At 27.7% G+C, this 25,507-nt stretch overlaps 2 protein-coding genes across 3 annotated transcripts; both read right to left on the bottom strand.

Moving 5' to 3' along the window:
* Positions 1-3,835: 3,835 nt before the first annotated feature.
* On the bottom strand, positions 3,836-5,845 carry LOC8258361 (transcription factor MYB15). Its single transcript, XM_048379798.1, has 3 exons — positions 5,542-5,845; positions 5,193-5,322; positions 3,836-4,833 (listed from the first exon to the last, which is right to left on the bottom strand). The coding sequence occupies exons 1-3, from the start codon at positions 5,672-5,674 to the stop codon at positions 4,290-4,292; spliced, it is 807 nt and encodes a 268-aa protein (XP_048235755.1). The 5' UTR covers positions 5,675-5,845; the 3' UTR covers positions 3,836-4,289.
* A 13,989-nt stretch (positions 5,846-19,834) lies between these two features.
* On the bottom strand, positions 19,835-22,388 carry LOC8258347 (chromatin modification-related protein MEAF6). Of its 2 annotated transcripts, XM_015726831.3 has the most exons (7): positions 22,214-22,388; positions 21,958-22,052; positions 21,737-21,837; positions 21,350-21,419; positions 20,439-20,466; positions 20,294-20,354; positions 19,835-20,213 (listed from the first exon to the last, which is right to left on the bottom strand). In XM_015726831.3, exons 1-7 carry the CDS (start codon positions 22,224-22,226, stop codon positions 20,105-20,107), a joined length of 477 nt encoding a protein of 158 aa, XP_015582317.2. In that variant the 5' UTR covers positions 22,227-22,388; the 3' UTR covers positions 19,835-20,104. The 2 variants fall into 2 exon arrangements, with proteins under 2 accessions (XP_015582317.2, XP_002531526.2); XM_002531480.4 differs by lacking the exon at positions 22,214-22,388 and having other exon boundaries at positions 21,958-22,080.
* Between the last annotated feature and the right edge of the window lie 3,119 nt (positions 22,389-25,507).

Genomic DNA, 25,507 nt, shown 5'->3' with positions numbered 1-25,507 from the left:
TTTTTTTAACCCTCCTAAATGAACCGTCAGTTCATCCTAGATTCAATTATTTGTAGTTATATATCAATTTGGTTGTTATATATCAATTTGGTTGTTTAGTCACAATGTTTATTGAATGCTTATGAAAGTGGCAATTAAATTCTATATCTTGGAAGATTTCTTATTTTGCAGACAAGGCATTCGTTTGAGACCTCTACTTGAATCTTTTTTTTTTTTTTTTTCTTATATAAAAATTGAATCCTTCCACTTTTATCAATGAGAACAGGAAAAAGAAATGGAAAAAAAAAAAAAAAAACTGGAATATTTCTAGATTTGGACATCATATATCAGGATTCTGATCTCACCGAATACCAAAATAAATTTATATGGACCCGTCTCTGTTTATGAATCTTAATGATGTAGTTAATCTATTTCAAAACTTGCAATTTGTTTTTTTTTTTTTTTTCAAATTTTATACTTTTTTAGCTCATTCAAATTGTTGTTATAAAAAAAATAGCGAGGGATTCAATTTTAATTGATTTAGCTATTATTGTGAATGAGAAAATAATAAATAACATGACATAGTTACACAGAAAGCGAAAAATACTAAGCCATCAATTTGGATGATAAATCATATGGTACTAGGTTTTCTTTTTCTTTCTTTTTTTCTATTCACTTACATTTTCTTTGGATTGTTTTAATCTAATAGTAGTCATGAATTTAGTGTCTAAGTCTTTACTTTTGAAAATAATATACAAAAACAAGAGTAAATTAACTTGAGAAATGGGGCAATGGAGAATCACATATAAGATACGAGCACAAATTAATATGATAAATTCTTTGATGAGTTTTATTCACTATATAAGACTATAACTTTTTCACTAAATATGATATAATGTGTTGCGCTTTAAATCGATCGATATATAATTATTATTAACTAATTATAATTAAAAATTAATTAATACAAATATATCACATTGTAAATAAACTATAAATTATAATTAAAATATGTCTATTTAAAAGTTTTCCGACTAAAGCGAACTCATGTCAAAGCAGAAAATATGAATTCATAGCTTATTATGACAAACATTAAAAAATGAAATCATTCAATTTTTTCTCCTTTTTCTCATTTAAATGTTAGCTTTATTTATCAGCACTGATGAACAAAGAGTTCTGATTAGGTCATGTATTGACTAATAACTTCTACTGTGCATTGTAAAACAAATTAGAACACAAAACGAACAATGACTAGAATGATAATCAAAATTAGATTTTTAAGTGTTTTTGTCAATAATTTACATAGGCTATGGAAATAGATTACATTTTACCAAGAATTGTGCGTGTAAGAAGAGAAAGTAAATGTACGTCCGGGAAATTGGGTGCATGAAAGAAAGAAAAAGAAGTTGAGAAGTCTGTAGACTCGGATGTATATCAAGTTAATGAGATAGTAGTCTACGTCTATTATTATTATTATTTTAATTATAAAATTAAATTTATAAATATAATTTAATAATATATTTTAATACTAAATATTAATTTATAATATTTTAAAAAGTAATAGCAAACTAATTATTATTTTTGAATATTTTTAATTTTTTTAAATTTATTAGTATAATAATATATAAAAATTATTTATTAATTTTAATATTATGTAAATTAATACTACAAATATAATTGGCATTATTTTTTAAAATTAAAAATTATTATATAATTAAAAAATAATTTATTAGTGAATATAATATTTAAAAAATATTATTTTTATAATTAGAATTATTATCTAATTAGAAAATTAATTTATTAATTAATATAACATTAAAGAATAATGAATATATGTTATTTTTTTAAAATAATTATTATCGAATTAGAAAATTATTATTATTAACATATTATTTTTTAGAATTAGAACGAGAGTTTAATTAGAAATATAACTTATTAATCAAATAAATTAATAGAAAAAACTATAAAATTATACATAAATTTAAATTTTATGTGTTAAAATAAATACATATGTGAAAATAAAAAATTTATATATTAAAAATTAAGCATATATATAAAAAAAGATTAAATTTTAAAAATTAATATGTATATTGATAGATTTAATAATATTATTTTTTTTGTTTGTACGGTAAGAATATTCAGAATTACATATTCCATTATTCTACTTTTGATACGTTAATATTTTGACTATTTTGGTATTTTCCTGCTTCGATATCTGCCAAAAAGTGAAAAACAAAATTGACTTGACTTGGTAAGACAACTAAAACTATCTAGAATCCAAATCTAGTCTCATTATTATGGCCAATAGGAAAACTAAAATTTATTTTTCCATGTTTAAAGAGAAAAAGATTAGAGGGACAGGACCCATCTGCCCCGAACAATTACTCTTGGAATTAGTGAATTATTATTTATCAGGTAAATTTCTACCGCTTGTCAATATGAACGCAAGGATTAATCAATACTTTCTCTTCTTCTATCTCTTATTTTCCGCTCCCGTCCTTGTCAATTGGAAATTTTGGAATCAATTAGAACCCGCACGTGTGAGATAATGTTGGTGACATTTCTAAGGTGACGTATTACATCGAGGGTGGACGCCATGAAGTGAAAAAAAACAAACAAACAATTTTCTTTCCTATTACTTTTTATTCCTATTCAATTAATTAATAGTCCCTATATTTCTTAATAAAAGTGTTAAAATTTCTTTTCTTCGGTGAATGGAATTTTTTTATATAAAAAGGTTCAATATACCGTTACACAATAATAAATAATTATCTTTTTATATTTATTACAAAAAGTGAAATTTCATCTAATATAAAAGTGGAAATTTGAATTTAAAATTTTCAACTCTTGAAAGTAATTTAATTTTGTCACTTAAATTAAGTTTTTAAGTATATTATTTTATTTTTTATTTGAATAAATCAATTGAGTGAAATTTTTATTATAATTGTATATGATATTTAAGAATATTAGATAAAATATTAAATATATTTTATTTTATTGTACAATTAAAAGCACCAAACCTTTATTTATGGGACTAATTTTTATTGGATCGAGTCATAAGGTTATTACCTCATATCCCTTTTTAGGTATCATTAAGTTGATATTCAGTCAAAAGTATATCAATTAACAATTATTAGGATTTGCAAATGGGTAAAGAATTTGTTGCTTCAACTGAAATAGATACTCATAACTTTAAGTTGTTTATTTTATTTATTTCTTTACTCTTCTTTATTGAAGTTTTTTCTACTTTCTTTTTATTATTATTGATTTTTTTTTTAAATCAGGATGGTGCATTTTCCTTTTATTTTATATCATTCCTTTGTATTAAATAAATATAATAAAATCTTATAGATCTTTTTGTTGTTTTTATTTATTATTAGAATTTCCTAAATCATTTTTATGTGGAGTTTGTATTGATATTTTTATAGAATTTAAATCTTTATTTATAATTGTATTCATGAAATTTAGTTGATCTGAGACCTTAATAATATATTTCTTAATTAATATTTTTATGATCGAACTCATTTAAAAATCAAAAGGACAGATTCATACATTAAAATCGCTATTAAGTGTAGGACAGTGATTGTCTAATTTCAAATTAGAAAAGCTACATAAATTTACTATTCCTATGAGTTTTTTTTTTTTTGTATTTCTTGATTGTACTTATTTTTATATTTATTATTAATTAGATTATAATTTTATTTTAAGTGAATCAAATATTCATGATTCTTAAAAAATAAACTCATAACCTCACAACCATGCATTTAATTTCATTAATTAAAACTGAGCAAGATTTCATGAATGGAAGAAATCTAGCTCTGGATACAAGTAATGCTGAGAGAAAAACAAAACATGAAGATAACAAACAATCAATATATATATATATATGCAACAGATAAACTTCGATTGCAATAGATATGATACAAGTATTACAAGTTCCATGAAATCTGTGTTCAATGGAGAGAGAGTAATAAGAATGCTATAAAATTAACAACCTGAATAAACATATGAACTTTTTATCTATTTTTTCATAGTCCTTAATTTCCTATGTATTCACTTTACAAAACTTTTCCAACCTCAAATTGCAGGTCTTCATCCTTCAAAGCATGCACCAAAGATAGAATCGCCCTCTCATTATACATGTCTAATTTAGACTTTGCTCTCTGTTGTCTTCGTCAATGGATGACAGTTCTTCCTTTCGAACGAATTTGGCCCACCAATGAAACTTCTGTAATCCTTTAATTTCCATGTTAACGGTCGAATGCAAGATGCCCTTAGAAATTCAAAAAGATATTCAATTTCCCCCCTCCAAATTATACGAATTCTTCTATGCCCCCAGCTTTAACAAAAACATTGTACCAGAAGTCCATACCATCATCAATAATATTTGTATTATTGCCAAAACGCCCTGCCTCCATAATTTCTCTTGGCAGTTCAAGTTGTAATTCATCAAAAACATTTGATCCCACGTTATAATTTTCGACAAATTCTGGTTCAGACCAGAAATCCTCATCGATCACAGGAAAATTCTCTAGCGATGAGTCAAGGGTTTCGCAGTTGACTAGACTTGTGTTGGTTGTCTCTGCAGTCGCAATCGAAGTCTCCGACACGGAAGAAATATCACTAGAAGAGGGCTGAGGAGACATCGGTGAGCTTTCAGTTAGTGCTGGAAGAGTTAAAATATTTGAATTCTCAGATTCTGATTGCATGTTGACAATAACATCATTGCATTTTGGTAATAATGCGACATTTTTGGAGTCATTCTTTTGTCTGAGCCTTTTTTTCAAGTGGGTGTGCCACACATTCTTAATCTCATTGTCTGTCCTTCCTGGTAGTTTCGCTGCAATTGCTGACCACCTGGAAAATATAGCAAGGTTTTAATTAGAATTCTGCAAGAAAATGATATTCTTATTTTTCATGACTAAATTAAAACATAACATGTTGGGTTTATAAAATTATAGAAAGAGTAAGTCTAGATTATTGTTTTGACTGTATTGTAATTAACAAATCTAGTCAATGCATGAAACACAAAAATCTTTCAATCTTAAAATGGACGTTGGTTAGCTGCATGTGCAACCGAATTTTCTTAGTTTACTGAATCCAAATTAGAGAATTATTTAACTCTGGAATTATTTAACCCTTTTCCTTCAAAATGAAGGGAAACCCATGAATAATTTCCTAACTCTTATCTAGATAATTAATGGAAAAATTCTTACCTATTACCAATCATTTCATGCAACTTGATGATGGTTTCCTCTTCTTCCTCAGTGAAGTTTCCTCTCTTAATGTCTGGTCTTAAGTAGTTTATCCATCGAAGTCTGCAACTCTTTCCACACCTTAACAAACCTATATACAAACAAAACAATATAAGTGAACCTGCTTTTAAAAAGGGTGCTCAGTTAATGGATAACATCCTAACTTGAATTAAAAACTAAAAGTTTTCCACTATTGTTTGCTTGTTAATTGTTATTGCCAAACAGGGGATATATCTCATCATTTTACTCTCTTCTCAATAGGGTTTTCAAATCTTGTAGTGATGAACCCAGAAAGGGTTCTGTTAATTACCAGCTTGCTTAGGAAGTGCACGCCAATTGCTGTGGCCATATTTTTGAATGTGAGATATTAAAATCCTATCTTCTTCAGGGGTCCATGGCCCTTTCTTTAAACCCATCTTCTCACAGCAAGGAGCTCTCACCATCTTTCTTGATTTCTTGATCTTGAATTCACACACACACACTCTGCTCTCTATCTCTCTGAAAAAGATACACAATATGTATCATCAGCTCTTTGGCTCAAGTCTCTGGAGTGCCAAAGGTGGGCTATATATATTGCAAAGATATATGCCAAAGAGTTGAAGATGCATGTGTGCTTCAAAGAAAAGTCCAAGGCCAAGAAAAGGCATTAAATATTAATTCTATATTCCAAACTTCATATATCTTTAAAAGCATTAGCAATTTCCTGGAAGGAGGATTTATCTCTACTGGTTCCACACACACACACACATAAACCAAGACTAGATTAGGTTAATCAATTCTTTATTTAAAATTAATTTAATTACTTGTTCATTTAAGGAGTGACTTTTTGAAGTGAGCAAGTTTTCAATTATGAAACAGAGACTAGGAAAAGTACAAGAATTAATATTTAAGGAAGTGCTAATGGACAAAACATATATATGTATATATAATATCATGTGCAATCCTTAATTCTCGATTAGAATATTACTAATGGAGGATAACAAAGGAGGCACACGTAAGCAAGTGATGATGATGCTTATAATATATTTAATTTTTGAAGCAGCCAAAATTGCTTTGGTATTAACACGTTTTTATAAATCTTGACAACATTAATAAATTTCTAGTAGCTATTATATTATTATTTATTAAGTGTTTTTATTTATATTGATTTATTTATTATTATTATTAAAAAATAATTTTATCTTTAATGTATATTTTTATTCATATATTAAATTAATGAATGATTAGTACGTATTTATTAGTTTTAAATGTTGAATTATGTGTCAATTATTCAATACTAAAAGATGAAATACTCATATATAAATATTATTTTCTTATTAGTTACGGTGTATACATAAAGCTTAAGTCATATAATTTTTTGTTAAAAATCAATCAATATAAATATAATAACTAATAAATAATATAATATGTAATTATATAATTAAATCTATTTATAAATTACATCTAAAAGTTTTTCTAATAATATTAACAAAATTTTCTATTAATATTGTTATATACAAATGGGTATGGGAATATATTTTTCTGTTAATACAATTATATAAATACCTTTGTAATAGATATTAAATTAATAGATAATATATATATATATATATATATATATATTATTAATTTTAAATAAATAATATTATTAATTATTTAAAATTAAAATATAAAATAATCACATATGTATAATTTTTGTTTCTTTTCAAACAAATTCATCACAGAAAGCTGTATAGAATAGGAGTGTTAATATGAGTCGAGATGGTCAAAAAAGTTTTTCTTTGATAAGAGGGCAGTGGGCTACACATTCTTTCCTTTAAGGATCTCATTTTTGCAAGTGGATAAAATTCACCCAAGAATTAAATTCTTTTCTTTTTATTTTTTGAAAAGAAAAAGGAATGTGTGCTTCATTTTAAAGAGTATTGTAGTGTCTTAATTTCAAATATACAGCAAATAAAAGATAACCATATATTTTGAATTCCATTCAATATTGGCACATTAAAAGTTTTATTTTGTATGCGCACATATACTTTGAACTCCACTCTCTATCAATTTAAGGTCATGTTATATTTGTAATTTGTTAATGAATACCTCTATTATTTTATAAAAACTGATATTTAATAAACTAATATATTATAGTTTTCGAAATTATAATATTAAATTATAGTTAATATATTCTTTTTTTTAGAATAAAGAATTATAGTCTAGTTAAAAAAAAAAAAGTCATATACTATTTCAAGATAAATTTGTAATAAATCACTAAAATTTGATTTATTTATAATATAAATTTGTAGGATAAGGAGCAGTATTAATTTTAACTATGATATAATAGTTTATATAATAGAACAAATAAATAATTAGATATTAGGACATAATAATAATAATAATTATGTATTGAATAATATACTAATTAGATTTATATAAATGAGTATTAAAAATATAATAAATATGATACTTTTTATAATATACGTAATATAAGAATATATTTTAACTAAAAATTAGTAATTTACTATTTAAAGTTAAATATATGATAAATCACTATATTTTTATTTTAAAAATATCTATTTTAAAATAAGATTAAATTCTAAGTTATAATATATAATTTGAGTAGATTATGTAATTTAAGGAAATTAGAGAGAAATCTTAATTACAAGGGAGAAAAATATTCATAATAATTTGAATGTGTGTAGAGGATAAAAGAAAACTGAGTGTACGTACATAATTTAAGGAAACTATAGGGCTATCCGTGTCTTCGCCCCATGAGGTCCACATAATATAAATTGGTATCCGAATAAATCTTTTGTGGGAATCATATGCGGATAATATCAATGTCATATCTTAAGACTATCACATAGCACACCGTTTTTTTGTTAATCTAGGCAAAAAAAAACAAAGCAATTCACCTCTTTAGGAAAAATCAATTACGCCCTTACTGTTCCTTTTGTCTCAATTTTAACTTTAAACTTTTAAGAAAAGTTCAATTGAATCCAAATTAGTAAGCGTGTTAGAACTTCTTGTTAGGCAGAGACCCACTTAGGATACCAAACAATTAGACATTAAATTAATTCAATAAATTTGATTAATAAATTTATCGTAGCATAATACTCATCTCCACGTGCTTTCGTCGTCGGCATTAACCAGCAGCACCATCACTCCCATTATTAACTCCATGACCCGCTATTTACTGTCTCAAATATAGAAAGTTCATTTTGGACCTCAACATTCTTTTTTACTTTTTTCTAGCAAACATGACAACAAATCAAATTATGAACACGCCTTTTACTTCTTCAATGCATTGAGATGAAGTGATAAATCAAAATCAACTTCGAGAGAGCTTGGTTCAAATTGAGACAGAATGAATAGGTTATTATTTTGGAATAGGTGATCTGCATGCATCTCCCACCATCATCTACCTTTTCATCCTTCACACCAATTGCTTGCCGCTATTAATAAAAGGAGTTAACAATACGACTAATTTCAACTTAATTGAACTTTTTAAAAAAGTTAAGAGTGGAATTGAAATAAAATAAAATTTTAATAGTCAAAATTGAACGAAATTTACTTTACTATATATGTTTTAATTAAACCAAAAGTTGAACTGAAAAATTTTCAAATAGAACCGAGGAAGAGTGGTGAGCAAGAAAAACTAAAATAGATTTAGTTTGGCTGAGGCTAATTTGAATGTTTTCTAGTTCCACTTTTAATTCGTTTTAAATTTAGTTTAATTTTGACTATTAAAATAAAAGGAATATTTCATTTTATTGATATAATGTAAAATATGAAAATATCAAAAAATATAAAAATCAAACCGAGCTATTATTATGAAATCCGGGAAGTTCACGTTTGTTGACCTGCTTGCTATACAAATTTTGAACAAAAAAATATAAAATATGTCAAAGAAAGAGGGCATGTGCCAGCCAATTCATACAATTATTATGTATCCCCATCTCCATCTACGTTAATTTTGATCAAAGTTTTCTGGGCCCCACTTCAGACCGCACATGTACTTTGTCTTAGTTCCTTTTTTTATCTTTTCAGTAATCATAGGACTCCTAATAGTCAAATATTTCACGACTTTTACATTTTTAATTATTTCTTCCACAATCTCACATGGCTACCGTTTGTATTACATGGCGCCCTTCTATTAGATTCAATTAACTTTGCCAATGCGTGGAAATTACATTTTTGGTATATTTATTTATTTATTTAGGATCCCTCTGCTGCTGAGTTATATTTTGAATTCTTAATAATCTTTTCCAAGTAAAAATATAAAACTTTCATTACTAAGATAAATGGACTAACAGAACATCTGTCAAAAACTATAAAATAAAATAAAATTATAATCTCAAACCATACAAGAAACAACGCCAAACTTTGCTTAAAAGAATCTAAAATCTTCAAGCTTATAAGTTTTTTAATTTCTTTTCTAACTTTTAGGGTTTCAAAGTTTATTACTTTTATTAAATGAGTTTTTTCTTTTTTAGAAGAAAATTTAAATTTTTATTTATAAAAGTTAAGTTGTATATTTTCAATATGGATGTACATCGTAAATATAGCTGCAAGAATACAAAAAGAAAACTTTCATTAATTGTATGAAATGCATCAATAATTATTCTTTTTGAAATTTTTATAAAATATTGAAAATACACTATACCATTAAATTTTATAAATTTGAACCAAATACAATATTAATAGTGGTTTTTTAAATAACATTTCAACGGTTCATTTTGATTATCAACAGTTGAGATACAACAAAAATAGTTTATCATGTTCATTAAAATACTCCAGGATCTTTATTTATCTATATATCATCTAGAACTTAAAATTTTTAACTTTAGTAAAAGGAATTTTAACTTTTTAGTGATTAATTTCTTTAAATTAAAATTTTGTAAATTATTAAAAAAATAATAAAATTTTAGAAAATTTATATGACTTATAATCCTAATTTTAAATTTTTATCCAAAGAATGGACTTTCCTTGAAGAGTAGAATATTAGAAAAGAAAATTTGCTAATTAGGAAATATCAGTTCAATAACAAAAAGAACATTACAAAGAAAAAGGTTTCATCTCAGAATGTAAGATATTAAAACACCTACTAATAAGTCACTAAAATTGCATTGTACCCACTACTTTTTTTTATTTAGATTATTTTAAATACCTATTTTGATCGAAAATATAGATTATGTAATTATAAGAGGGGCGCCGATAGACGAAAAGATAATAAGTTTAGTTTCTTTTTCTTTTTTTTTTTAAGGAATTTAAGGGTGTGGTTATTTCCGTCCAATTATATAAAATATCCTTCATTTTATCTTATTATTTATTGAAAATGACTAAATTACCCATATTTTATTTTTCATTAAGCTGAAAGGTTATAGTTGCAATTGTTATATGGCAAGCACCCTAATTAATATTTAAAAAACATATATATATATATATATATATATTATATAAAGAAACTATGTTAGAATTTTCTTAAGATTAAAAAGAAAACAAAAAACTGTGCAATTTGTTACTCATAAAATCCAACTCATTCATAAGCTAAAGAATCGACTTTGAACAATAAATATTAATGATTAATTTTGAGTACTCTACATCGCAGAACATTAAAAGATAATTCTTTTGTTAAAGTTAGTTTTTAGTTTTACATTTCTTAAAATAATTTTTATTTTTTAGTTTTGTTTCAACATGTATAATAAGGGTATCTAGCATCACTTATTATCAACAGCCATATTAGATAATCTAATTTCTTATTAAAAGTTTTTAGATAATGATTCAGATTCTAAATAATAATATTTTAAATTATATTAAGTAATAAATTCATTTTATAATTATATAGTAACTTCTTTTTGCGAAATTATTATTTAGTAGCTTTAGTCCTTATAATAATATTAATTATATTTGTAGTATTAATTTTATATATAATTAGAGAAATTAATTAATGGATATTCTTAAAAAGTTTTATATTATTCCATTAATAATAAAATCTTAATATATTAGAATTTTTTAGAAAAGGTACATAAAATATACTAAATTGTTATTATTTTTAAAAAAAAATATTATAATTATTAAAATTTATCTATTTATATTAAAATAATAATAAAAACCTTGCAACGTGTAATTAATAATTATAAAATTTAAAGATTTTTTTAGTGTTCTAGTTGTAGTTAATTAAGAAAAGAATGACCAATTTAATCATTTGTTTGAAGAAATAGATTGAGTGAAGTATATTTAGTATTAGTTGTTGGATTGGGTTAGAGACATAAATTTTTTTAATTCTCTAACTTTATTGGTTTGTTTGGTCAAAATGAAAAACAAGTGGAAGTACACAAGTTCAGCAAAGGTTTTATTTATTTATTTATTACAACTGAAGGATTAAAAAGTCAGGTGTTCCCATTACAGTATAATCTAAGCTACACAATTTATTTTAAAAAATAATAATATTATAACAACTTTAAAAAGTCACCATTGGCTGACTGCCATTACTAGCTGGCTTCATGATTTTTCATTTAAATGGCTTCATAATATTTTAACTCACCCTTATTATGAAAATTCAGGCTGTTGTAATTAATTAAGGTGCTGCTTTGCATGAACAACAAACCAAAGGAAGCACAATCTCAATTTGCATTTGCATGTGTTGTCTTTGTCACCCCATTACTGGTATGTCGCCTAATTTTAAATTATCATTAAATTAAATATAAGTTTTATTCTTTTCCTCATTCTTATTTTCTATATTTAACATTGCTCGTAAAAGAACACATGTTTGTTGGAATTAATTAAGCTAAAAATCTAAAGGAAGTAAGTATGCAAGAAGAGAAGGTAAAGGTTTAAGTGATGAAGACAAGCATTAGCACCACCGGACTGCACTTTGTAGCATTCAATGGACTATATATATATAGCAGCATAATACTTTTTTAAAAAAAAAAAGCATTTAAATAAATATAACTTTAAAATAAAATTCAAAATGAATGAATTGAATATTTACCAAATGTGGGGTAAGAGGGTGAATTGGCTCGCTTTTGGATATTTTAGTCAAAGTCAATTTTGTGTGCCAAAGTATTTCATTTTATTCAAATATGCCACTAGAGTATAAAAGACATTTTGTTTTAAATATAAATACGTATACTTTTCGGGTGTTTTCTTTTCTTATTTTCTTTGATTCATGGCTATATTTATTTATCAAGAAATGTATAAGAATATTGGGATTATTTAATTAATATTGATAAGAGTTTAGTGTTTTTATGATGACTGATAAAACAATAACTTTCTTTTATTACGTGGCTCATGACTAAGTTTAAAGAAATACAAAAAAGAAAACTTAGTTGAATTTATCTTGGCTTTTCCTCTTCATTTACAAATTATTCTATATTAATACTATATATTGATTAACTAGTGGAAAAGGATATTAATTAATTGTTTTAGTGAGACTTGAATGTTAGGATTCATTCTATTTTTCAGACAATTTTTTTTTTTATATATAAAATTATGGACAGTGTCAAATTGTATTAAATAACTCAATAGGCATCATTTTAATAGAAATAAACCTTTCTTTTTTAATAAATATTAAGTAATCCCATCCATCAATTGTATAAAAGTTGAAATCTACTTTCTTATCAAGTGGAAAGTTGAATCAGCATTTGGTAGGCATTGAGTAATCATGGTATAAATTTCATTTCACCAAAAATATACAATAAATCGTATGAAAACCTGTGATACATAATTAGCTATCAACCATTTAAATCCTTGAATCTCATTACCCTTCAAAACCTAAATTCAAAATTGTTTAGGAAAATAAAAAGAAAATGCAGCCATGAAAAAAATAATTCTTGCAAATGGTTATATTGACAGTAAGTTGAGTACAAAATTATATTTTTCTTGTTTGAGATTAGGTTAGACTATAGCATACATTATATATAATATATTATATATATCTTTTAAAAAATGAATTTAGTTGGGTCAAATATCCACGGGGCAATCACCAATTTATTAGAATTCATGGGAAGACCAAGTCAATGGCATGTCCAAGGGCATGACTTCAGGAAAAATTTATATGTTAATACATATTGTGATTTGACTATATATTAAGTAGACATCAGATCTTGAATATTATAAAACTAGCATTTCTAATGACTCAGTTTTATTTATTTTAAAGGAATACAATAATGAAGTAAAACTATAAGTCTATTACCATTAACAATGTGACATTTCCCCTAAAATAAAATTAAAAAAATTAAAATCACAGGGCATTGTTGTGGTTCCAAGAAAAAGCATAATAATATATGATATCAGAGTAACTCTATGTCAACTGAATTGAGATATGTAACTTCTATAATTGATCAAAACAATTTAAATCAATACCAAATTGTTGAGAGCCATAAAATAAGAAAGAAATGCTTTCATTCCAGATACAAAAGAATTATTTTAGCTTTCAGTACCTATGCTTTGATGCGATTTTTTAACGATAATAAAATATTTTACGGTTCATTTTCTTAAATATACTGTTTATTAATTGGAGAAAATAAATAAATAAAAATTATCGGGTGGCAAAAATACATATATTTCCTTCAGTTTTTTATATAACGTTATGAATTTTACTTTTATTTACTAACAAAATGAATCATATAATGCTTTTTTTTTTTTTATGACCGGCAATATCACTAATTAATACTATAATTACAAGCTCTTGTTCAGTGAATTTGGGTTGTAAAATATTTGATTGAAGTGACCCAAAACCATCTGATTAACACTTTAATCTTGTTAATTTTGACTGGAGTCTTCAATTACCAAATCCATTTAAACAATAAAAGTCACAAATCCTGAAGGGTTTGTCCAATTAATTATCCATTCTTTGTTAATTTTATAATATTGTCATGCTTGACTAGTTACTATAATGTAAGTTAAACGAGTATTCCTTTTGGAGTAGCATTGTTTGTGTTTTAGTAGGAGGTCCTCCATTAAAGTTACTTTTAGTCAATATTAATATAATTAACTAATTAACATTGTTTCCACTAACAAGATCTTATATTGGTTCATTTTCAGTCAATTTTCACTTTAGTGATGGCCTTTGATTTCAGCTAATGTAATTGCTTAACTACTGTTTTATGTTTTGGGTTTTTTAAGCAGACATGCCACTGAGTAATTGGTCTCGTAATAAATCTGTTTCAGCTAATTTTAATAAGATAAAAGTGAATTTTGATTCGATCTTTAAGATTGGAAATCTTTTGTTATTCAATGGATTTGAATTGAACCTTTCCGGTTCAAAGTTATAACATTTGAACACGAATCATTAAAAAATATCTCCCTAATTAAAACTAAAATAATTGTGTTCACATTTTGATTATTACAGCACCACCTTCATTTTTCAGTATATTTCTCTAACACTACGAGTAATTAATGGCGAGACAGTTGAGGTGTTATGTTTCTCAACTAATGCAGTGTTATACCCTTTCGGTGTGTTGTATCTCTCAATTAATATGTTATCAATTACTAACGATCTTATATATATATCTAATTAAATTAATTACAATAACTATAATTAGAAAAACCAAATTCACAAAACTGATTTATTTTTATACTTTTTCTAATGATTCTAGACTTTTTTTATTCCATTTGCAAGTTCGCTTAGCTGAAACCTCCCACCTCCTATACATGGACCTATATGAATTTTTAAAAGTGAAATGTCCGAAAAAGAGATTTATGATTAAATATTTTTTTATTTTATTTTAAGGATATGTGATATGAAACCTTCACGAATAAATTTGAAAATTTTTTTTGAATTACGGACCCCAACATATTAATATGAAAACACCAAAAACCAATTTGGGTCAACCTTAAAAAAAAGTTAGAAGACAAATTTCTTAAAAAGATAATCAAGAATTAGAACCTAAAGAAAACTAAGTCCCTTAAATCCTAATTTCAAGTACACCGCAAGATAGATCAACTCCTTGACGAGTAAGATTTGCATTCAAACAAGAACATAAAGATAAAGCAAACAAGATTGAAGGTAAAAATACAAATTATCATTCAACTTCAACCTTTTTTACATCAAAATTCATACTGAACCCCTAATATCATCAGGATTCTTTATAGGATTAGAATTCTTAGTTGAGTCAGGACTCATTACTGGATTAAAATTCCTTGAGTTAGTAGGATTTGTGTAACACCCGGAATTTTTATATATTTAATAATGAGTCTTTATTTAAGTTAATTTTAGCCTCATTATTATTGGGTTTAATTTAAAATGATTATATTTTGGTTATTCAAATTTTTCCAAATGCATATTTATATAAGTAAAATTATATATTGGAAAATTATGATAGAAATTATAAAAGATGTTTTTATAAAAGAATTTTGGGAAAATTGGTATTATAATTGATTAGTAGTATTAAATTTTGAGTTGGAAATTGATTATTTAATTTAATTGTGTGTAGGATTTAATTGGAGGATTATTTTGGAATAAGGATTAAAAGTATAATGTTATTTTTATGGGGTTTCAATGGAAATTTGTGAATTTGGTATTTTCGTAAATAAATATGGGTATTTTTGTAATTGTGTATTTTCAATAATTCGGTTTTGGCCCAAATTAAATAGTTAAGGGCTTAATTGAAAGGCTAAAAAGAAGTTTGGGGGTCAAATTTAATTTCGCAGGATGAAATTGTAAGTAATTAAGGAAGTTGAGGGACCAAATTGTAATAAGGAAAAGTTCGGGGGCCTAATGTCGATATTGAAAGAAAAAGAAGTCGGGGAAGAAGAAAGGAGGAGAGAGAGAGAGTGCGGCGTCGGGAAGAGAGAGAAGGGAAGTTGCAGGCGTCGGGCGGAGGCGTCTGTTGGCGCAATGGAATCGCGCGCGTGTGGCGGCTTCCAGGCGTGTTTCTGGCCGCTTCCGGCCGTTGTTGGCGGCCGAGTTGGGTGGCGATCGGCTCTCTACGTGAGAGCTTTCTTTTGGTAGCGGCCGGCGCTGTGGTGGCCGGGAGACGGAAGATCCGGTGGAGAGAGAAAATGGTGGCGGCCGTGTTTGGGCTTTTCCGGCCAGCTCCGGCCGGAGGATGGATGATCGAAGGATGTATCCCGACTCTCCCTCTGCTCGAAGCTTCGCGATGGCACTAGTTTCGTGGCGATCGGACTTCGTTTCGCGAATCGACGGTCGAGATCGTCCGCAAATCTCTCCGGACGATCGAGTGTCAGATCGGAAAATCGGAAGCGGGGATCGTCATCAGCGCGTCGTTGTGAGTCCGATGATGTGTTCGGATCGTCGATCGGACTCCGGCGGCTGGAGGCGTGTCGACCGAGCGACCGAGCGTCTTGGTAATTTTCTTTAGCCCGTTATTTTTAGAAATTCTTAGTTTAATTGTGTCTTTTGGTTTATATTGTGTATTTGATGGTATTTGTGGGTAAAAAATAATTGTCCTGTCGGTTGCCTTGTGTTTTGTCTTTGTGTGGCGAGGTCGGAAATAATGAAGTTGGGGGACCCGACTCCCGTTATTTTAATTGTAAGTATTTGGAGTGTTTTTCTGGCAGGTCCTGGACCCGTTTTTACGGGGGGTAATGTTCGTGTTGTAGGGGAGGTTCTGCCGAATTTTCGGTAGTTCCCGAGTCGAGATTCTTAGACAGTCAGTCCTAGGAATCTAGACCTAGGATCTATTGTAATTGTTTCATCGTTTTGATAAATTGTTTTCCGTGATTAGATGATCTGTCTGCTCGCCCTACCGAGACACCTAAGGCCGAGCTAAGAGGTCGCCTAATTCTGTGAGTTAAAGTCATATACCGTTTACGCACGTGTCATGCATAAAATTTGATTTGCTACTGTGAATATTTATTTGCAATTTCAATTTTTCATTCAATTATTATTATTATCATTTGCATGATGCTTTTAATTACTATTTAAATATGTTTTTCCTTTATTACCAATTTTAATATTGCATGATGACTCAGGATGGGACGACAGTAGAACATAGGAGTTGGATGAGTGTCCAATATAATATGAGAGAGATAAGAAAAGGGTAAAGAGGTAAAAAATTTGAGAAAGAAAGATTAGGACCTGCCCTGGTCGAGCATCGCTCTCTGGGCTTAGTAGAGTGTGGTTGCCGGAGTAAAGGTCCCTGGTCGAGCATTGCTCTCGGTAGCCGGCTTATTTGGAAATTTAAGTGACCGGTGGAGGTAAGGTCCCTGGTCGAGCATTGCTCTCGGGGCCAGTCTTATTGGATTAAGAGAGCCGAATGGCTACTAGATTTCTTATTTGGAAATTTAAGTGACCAGACTGGAGGTAAGGTCCCTGGTCGAGCATTGCTCTCGGGGCGCCAGTCTTATTGGATTAAGAGAGCCGAATGGCTACTAGATTTCTTATTTGGATATTTAAGTGACCGGTGGAGGTAAGGTCCCCGGTCGAGCTTTGCTCTCGGCCAGTCTTATTGGATAAGAGAGCCAAAAGGCTAAGGCCGAGAGTTAAGTGGACCGGACTGGAGGTAAGGTCCCCGGTCGAGCTTTGCTCTCGGGGCGCCCGATCTGTTGGAATGAGAGGTTTGAGATGATAGAGTTGAGGTTAATTGAGACATAAGTGTTGAAATAATCGAGATTTTAGAGTTGGGATTAGAGTTCTACTGAAGTACTCCGTCCCGTTGCATGTGGAATAAATTTTGTTTAAGCATGGCATGACACGTATGGTTCGCGTGATTTATTAATTATTTTAAAATTAAATGAATGTGACATTGAGATATTTGAAACTGTTTTAGATATATGATTTTAACTCACTCCCATTTATGTTTTTTTTTGATTCGTGACCTTAGTTCTCCCGCGACTCTTATTCAAACTCCTTCATCATCGGGTGAAGTATTTGATTTGGTATGTAAAATGGTAAATCTTAGATTCTCCGCAGTAGTAATAGTAAATGTATCAGTTGTAAATTTTTCTGAGCTTCGGGTCTCGCCTAGTTTTTCTGGCAGACCGAAGTATTTATGTAGAATGTGGCTATTAAGATAATTTATGGTTTTAATAATATTAATTTGAGATGAGGTTGTTTAAGTCAGTGAGTGTCAGGCTTACTACGGGTTTCGGTGGCCTTAAGCCTACCCATTCCCTAGTGCCGGTCACGGGCCCACGGGTGGGGTCGTGACAATTTGTATCATCAAGACATCTTGTTAGAGTATATTTTATTGTACTAGTTTGGTTTATATCGATATATGAGTCATTTTATGTTTTGTGATTTTATTTTATTTTATTCTTTTCATTTTAGTGGCCTTTCAGCTGATTTCATTAGAATTCTATAATCTTTATTTTAATAATAAAATCATTTGTTAAATAATTTAGTATGTAATTAATTATAACAAATTCATGATAAATAAAATTAGATTATATATTTTAGTTTTATAACAAATAAAATGAAGTAATTTCTAAAATAAATTTATAATATTTTTAGGAGTATCTCATTAATTAATTTAATTATAAACCAATCTAAAATGAGAAAAAACATAATCACATAATACTTTGTTCTTTATACATACATATATTCCCCCTTTGAAAATATATGGCCAACAATATTGGAATCAAATGAACAATTAATACTGAATCAAATCTACTTACCAGCCATGGCATCCATTAAGATTGAGATTGACGGTAACTTACCAATATCTAGAAGTGCACATTCAAAATCAACATTTCTTGTTGAAACTGGTTGATAAAATTATTAGTTATCCAACTTTCATAGGAATACTCTTCTTATAAGCATCAAAACTCGTCACCCAGTAACTCAATTTTCCATTCTTTTAATTCACATTATCACTATCAACTATCCTGCGTATTGATGTAATCTTAGATAAAACGGGACGCATCAATGACTTCCCTACAAGAACTGATGCAAAGAGTTTGAATTATTAAGCTCAAGAGAGACTAACTAAGATCAAAGTTAAAAAGGTTTTTCAGTAAAATGTCAAAATCACATCTTCAGATTGTTTTAACCACATACTCTTTGGAAAAGTTCTTGTGATTTGTGATACAAAAAGCTTTTGATCACATTCAAATAGAGTTTCTCTTATATCTTTTTCCTTCCTTTTTGAGGCGTATGCAGTAATTGACTAGTGGGGTTGCAGCTGCGAATAAAAGATATCCATGTTTTCTATAATTCATATGTATTTATTATCTAAAGCTTTAACCTCACCATAGATGCACTGTTTAATCACCTCTAATGCCAGATCAGGATATTAAGTTTACGAATGATTCCCAATTATATTTAGCTTGTCTTTTGCGGTTGGAGATTTAACCAACACTTGCCATTCCAATTGTATCGACTATTTCAGAACTTTGAGTTGGTACAGAGAAGTTATAAAATGGCCAAAGTTGACCATTCCTGATTCTTTACTGAGTCTCATTTGGCAACTCACTGATCATCCAACCTCAGGCTAATAGTATTTTCTTTTAAATTTAATTTGGCAATAAAGTAACCTCTAGTAATGGATATTCTCTAACTTAACTAAATCAACTTGAAAATTACCAAACATCTCACATGTTTTTGTCAGGCCTAATCAGCCAATTGCTTAGACCAATAACTTAAAAAAATAAACAGGCCCAATTATAGCTTGCAAGCCAGCCATGTACGATTTTCTGAATGAAAAAGCCAGAAAGAATATAGCAGGAGCTCAAATAACAGCTTATTCCTGAGTTCGTAGTTCTAGTATTTTCTGCCAATGTTTACAAATTACCTTACAAAGTATAGTTACAGGTTTACCAGGAATGGGCGCTGACACAAAGAAAAGAGCTATAATTACAACCTCTAACAAAACTAGAGCATAAAATAACTTAATTAATGGTACAGCAAGGCACACTACATAATTCAGGCATCCTAAAGGATTGGCAAGAACCCCACTACATCATGCAGCCCAGAGTTATTACAAGTCTATATGAGGTGGTTATCTCATATCAAGATCATCTTCTTCTTCAAATTCTGCTTCACTTGATGCCCTGATTTTCTTCACGTCTCTTGCTCCTGTTGATGTTCTTCCCTTCTTTGGTTTCCCTCTACATATGGTTTTGCATGACGCATTAATACAAGAGCAACTTTTAGACCTCAATATATATAGAGAGGACTTGGTACTTACTGCCCATTAGCAGGTGCATTTCCAGCCTTAGACCTTCCAGGACCTAAATCAGATCTTCCATCTGCAACAAGCAAGATGAAATAGAAAAATGCCTTGTCCTATTTCCTTCCATGTGAATACGAGGAAAATAATAAACCAGGCTTACCGTCACGTACAAGTCCAAGTTCTTCCGCCTGAAGATTAAGAAAGCAGAGTGAATAAAGAAGTCTTCTTAAGTCTGAAGATCTGAACAGATATCTCAACAACTTGTGCATATCACAGTCAGCATTATCATGGCCATTTAGATTTAGATTTACTAGTGGTAGAAGATAATAAAACAGCATAAACAAAATGACATGGCAGGAAAAGGAAAAAAAAAAAGCCACAAACGACTGATATCAGCGCTTCAATGGAGAACTATCTTTTCTTCTTCTAATCTAATCATATTAAGCATAATCGACGAGAAGCATTTCACGCCACAAACATAACAAGAAATAACCACAGTCGCTGCTGACACGAGCTGTCTACTAGTTTTTAGCCCCGAAATTATATGCTATTTCTGCAATTATAAACAGCGATTATCATAATTGGACAGAATCAATTCACATAAAATAAAAGCTTTGGTGCATTCTAGTGCTAATATACTCGACATCGATTGGCAATTTTGCTTTAACTTTGGGCCCATCGTCTCAGCCAGTGCTGAGGTCAGCGGTTGGCAAGCTCCATTGAACATTGCCAAGGAACGAATAGCTTAAACACTGAATCCCAGAAAGATACTAGCTATTTCAATGTTAAAATTCTGCAGGTTTAATCCATATCCTTGATAAGTCTCCTGAGCTACTAATCAGACTGAAGACCTTTGATTTGTTTAGCGGCACAATTTATATCATCTCAATTCAACTAAAAGTACTGCTCCTTAAAATCGATCAAGCGCCAATCACTAAAAATTGATGAATTATTTAGATCACGCAGCCTTTCAGTTAATCAAATAGTGCCACTGAGTGGTCAATCACTAAGAACAGAGTGGGAAAAAGTGGAAGAAGATGCTGCTGATGAAGGCAGAAACGTAATACATACCGTTGGTGAGGTAACTGACGACAACGAGAAAAGCCTATCTTCTGGCTGGAACTTCCTGGACCTTTTTAAACTGTAACGATGAATTCCAAGAGAGTTTTGGTTACAGAAATACAGGGAAAGCAGTGACAATAGAAACTCAAATGTATGTATATGAGAAAAAGCTAATTGCTGTCTTAGAAAACGAATAGAATTTCATGAAATGCATATGTAGAAATAAAGCAATTATCCTAATTTTTACGATGCTTGCAAGCACAAATTATTGTATTATAAAGCAAAGATTTTCAGGACAATCAGATTCTGATAACTCAGCTTCTACATCACTTAAATGCACATGTCAAGTAAGAATTGCAATGCAAAAACAATAATAAATTTTAAATAGGAAATTACTTGGTGGTGCTTTTCGATGAAGAAAGAAATCCTTCAAAACCCTTGAGCACATGTCCAAAATGACCTGATTCTTGTAAATAACTTGTCTCCAACTCGAACACCTATAATAATAATAATAATAATAATAATAATGATAATAAGAAACACACAATCTCAAGTTCAACAATAAAATAAAATAGCTAAAATTCTCAACTTTAATTAAAGAAACAATATCAGATTACCTGTTTCTCAATGTTACGGAGCTCTTCCCAAAGCTTCTCTCGCTTGCCCATTAAAGAAGCGAGCATAGCCGCTGGATTAGAGCCGCTTTTTTGCCCTGATAAAGACATGATTTTTCAGGCAACATATATATCAGTGAATTCAATGAGCCGATTTTTATAGTAAATGATGAAATTGAAATTTTCTCCGGAGCTGAGAAACGAGGGGTGAATTAGGTTTTTTTTTTTTATTATTTTTTTCCAGTAGAGAAACGGTTACCTTCTGATTCCATGTTGGCGCGGAATTTGAAATCCCTAAGAAAAAGGGCTGCGCTATTCTCCAACCGTTTTTTAAGATTGGGGAAATTGAAAATTCAGTTATCTATGGCGCGCACTAGCCACCCTGCTTAAGGCTCCGTTTGGCTAGAGCATGAAAGAGATAAAAGAAAAGAAAAAGATAAAGGGATAAGGTGGGCATGGCATGCACGGCACGGGTTAGATTTTTTTTTTTTTTAAATATTTACGAGCAGATTAAATATCCAAACCTTATTGAGATAAAATAAAAAGACTTTTTTATGTAAGTTTTCTAGAAATAATAGAATATATATTATTTTGATTTTGTTCTGTTTTAGACTCTTGAGGCTAAGATTAAAATATAAAGTTTTTAGAACAATTATTTTTTAATTTTGTATGACATAAATATGACTATGTTGAGTAAGACTAAAAGTAAGTTATTTTTGAAAAAAAAAATTGAGCATATTTATCGCTAAAAATGAAATCATAAAAATTAAATTCTATCTCTATATTTAGATTTTTTGGACTTATTTTAAAATTTTATAAATAAATTTAATATGATGATGTCAATAATATTTTTTAATGTATGAACGTTTGATAAACATAAAAATGTGATGTATATAAATGTGGAATTAACAAGGTGAATGCAAAGCAAATATGTCACTAAAAAATGAACAAATGAGCATAGGTAATCATGTATACATGTGAGCTATTCGATGTAGATTTTTTGTGTTTATACCACATAATTTGGATATTTAGTGGTATTAATCCAATCTATTTTTTTTTTAAATGGGTTCATTGAGGGTTCGATAAATTGAGCTAAGATACTTTATGCCTAAGGTTTAAAATTGAATCTATTTCGTTCAAAAGCTGATTCTATTTGTATATAATCATTCTATTTTTATTTATTTTATAAAAAAGAAAAAATTTAAATAAAAAGTTATATATAGTTAACAATGTAAGTAGCTTTATTATTATTATTATATTTATTATTATTATTATTAGAGAATTTAGTAATAAAATAAATTTTAAAAAAAAATCAGAAAAATGATAGTTATTAATTGATGATCAATGAAAAATTATTTAATTTATCTATTTAGATATTTATAGAGTATTAAGCTAAATTCATCAAAACATAAAAAAAAATTAAGTTGAAAACAATAATAAAAAAATAATAATTTATGAGTATTAACAAAAATTCATATAAAAAAATTATTTATCTTTTTAGAAGATAAAATATTCTAAATAAAGAGTTATATAATCAACAAATTAAATATTTCTTTCTCATTTTTAAAATATTTAATAATAAAATAAATTAAAATAGACTATAAAGATGATGCTTATTGAATGATAGTTAATGAAAATTTATGTAATATTTTTATTTAGATATTCTTAGTAATAGATTAATTCATCAAAATATAAAAAAATTTATAGAAAAATTATCAAAAAGAGAGAAAAAAGCAAATTGAAAACTTTGCTTTCATATATTTTAGTAATATATTAATGAGCTAAAATATAAAAAAATTATAAAAAAATTATTAAAGAGAGAGAGAAAAGCGAGTTAAAAATCACAAAATAAATAGTATGATTTCAAGACATCAAATGAAAATAATATACTATACATAGAGATATTTAAATTCTTATTGTTAGTTATTAATTTTATTAATTTAAATATAATAAATAAAAATCTATTAAATAAAATAATTTTAATTAATTAATATTGTTTAAATACTTAAAACAATAAGCAGTTAAAAATTCATGTACATATCGACTAAGTATTAGCATAAATAGTAATATGTAAAGTAATTTAATTTCATTAATAGTAATAATAGTGATTACACTATTTAATTTGACTTAATAAAAAATATAAGAAATATATCGTTTCAACATGAATAAAAGTAAAAATTTAAAATGAATATGAATATGTGTCTCTATATATAAAAGTTATTAAAAGTATTGGGAAGAATAAAGAAAAAAATTCATTCATCTTATAGAAAAGAAAAAACTTCAAATAAGAAGCTATATATAGTTAACAATATAAGTATTTAATTATTATTATTATAATATTTAGTAATAAAATAAATTTAAATAGACAAAAAAATGATAGTTATTAATTATTAGTGAAAAACTATCTAATTTATTTATTTAAATATTTATAATAATAGAATCAAAGTATAAGAAAATTTATAGGAAAATTATTTGAAGAGATTTTTTGAATATTAACAAAAATGTATATAAAAAATAATTTTTATTTCTATAAGAGAAAATATTTCAAATGAAGAGTTGTATAATTGATAATATAAATATAGTTTTATCATTATATGAAGTTTCAATAATAAAATAAATTAAAATAGACCATTAAGAAAATGGTTATTAAATGATAGTTAATAAAGATTTATGTGACTTTTTTTATTTAGATGAGTAATAGAGTAATTTATCATAATACAAAAAAATTTATAAGAAAATTATTAAGAAAGAAAATTATATATATATATATATATATATATATATATATAGAGAGAGAGAGAGAGAGAGAGATTTGGTTAACCAGATTATTCTCACTTTTAGTGGTTATAATGATGGTGAATTATGAATGAGGATTGATGGATGGTTGTAATTCATTCTCTTGCATATCTAAATACTTTTGAAAGAAAACTATTTAAATTTCTTTTATCTTTTATTTATTAAAATATTAAATCACTCTATGTTTCAAGTGTCCGTAACTCAAGATGCTTAATCAAGTTAATAATTAGGCTCACATGACCATAAGATATCAAGTTTTAGGCCAATTTATTGAAAAAGTTAATATCCGGACTATTTATTGCCTTGACACAATTTGAGGAGGGAAATTGATAATTTGTTAAGAAAATAAAACCAAACGGACAAAGGGTCAATTTGCTCATTGAATTTATGTTTAAGGATTGAATACATTCTAAACTTTTACTAAAAATAGTCCCTTGAATTTAAGTTACATTCAATCTAAATTTTTTGAGTAAATACTTCCTAAACTTGTGTCTGAAAATTAAATGCATTCAATCTAAATTTTTTGAGTAAATACTTCCTAAACTTGTGTCTGAAAATTAAATGCATTTAATCTATTTTTTTTAAAGATTTTAAGATTTAGGTTTTAATTAAATTATAAAAATTAAAAATAATTAAAAATAATATTTATTTTATTAATTTACTGATACAATATCCAGTGATGTCTATACAAAAATGTATTTAAGTAATTTTGAAATTTAGAATATAATTGATTTAAAAATGATAAATTTTAAATAAG

Source organism: Ricinus communis, chromosome 9 (genome assembly GCF_019578655.1).
Source record: "Ricinus communis isolate WT05 ecotype wild-type chromosome 9, ASM1957865v1, whole genome shotgun sequence".
Lineage (NCBI taxonomy): Eukaryota > Viridiplantae > Streptophyta > Magnoliopsida > Malpighiales > Euphorbiaceae > Ricinus > Ricinus communis.
This window is presented reverse-complemented; position numbering and strand designations above follow the sequence as displayed.

Bases quoted from the DNA above. Each gene is read 5' to 3' on its own strand.
- LOC8258347 (XM_015726831.3), bottom strand. The intron at 20,467-21,349 runs GTATGTATTACG...CTTAATCTTCAG, and splicing joins CGTCAGTTACCTCACCAACG to GCGGAAGAACTTGGACTTGT. The intron at 20,355-20,438 runs GTAAGCCTGGTT...TGCTTGTTGCAG, and splicing joins ACTTGGACTTGTACGTGACG to ATGGAAGATCTGATTTAGGT.
- LOC8258361 (XM_048379798.1), bottom strand. From the start codon at position 5,674: ATGGTGAGAGCTCCTTGCTGTGAGAAGATGGGTTTAAAGAAAGGGCCA. The intron at 5,323-5,541 runs GTAATTAACAGA...GTTTGTATATAG, and splicing joins TGCACTTCCTAAGCAAGCTG to GTTTGTTAAGGTGTGGAAAG. The intron at 4,834-5,192 runs GTAAGAATTTTT...TATATTTTCCAG, and splicing joins CATGAAATGATTGGTAATAG to GTGGTCAGCAATTGCAGCGA.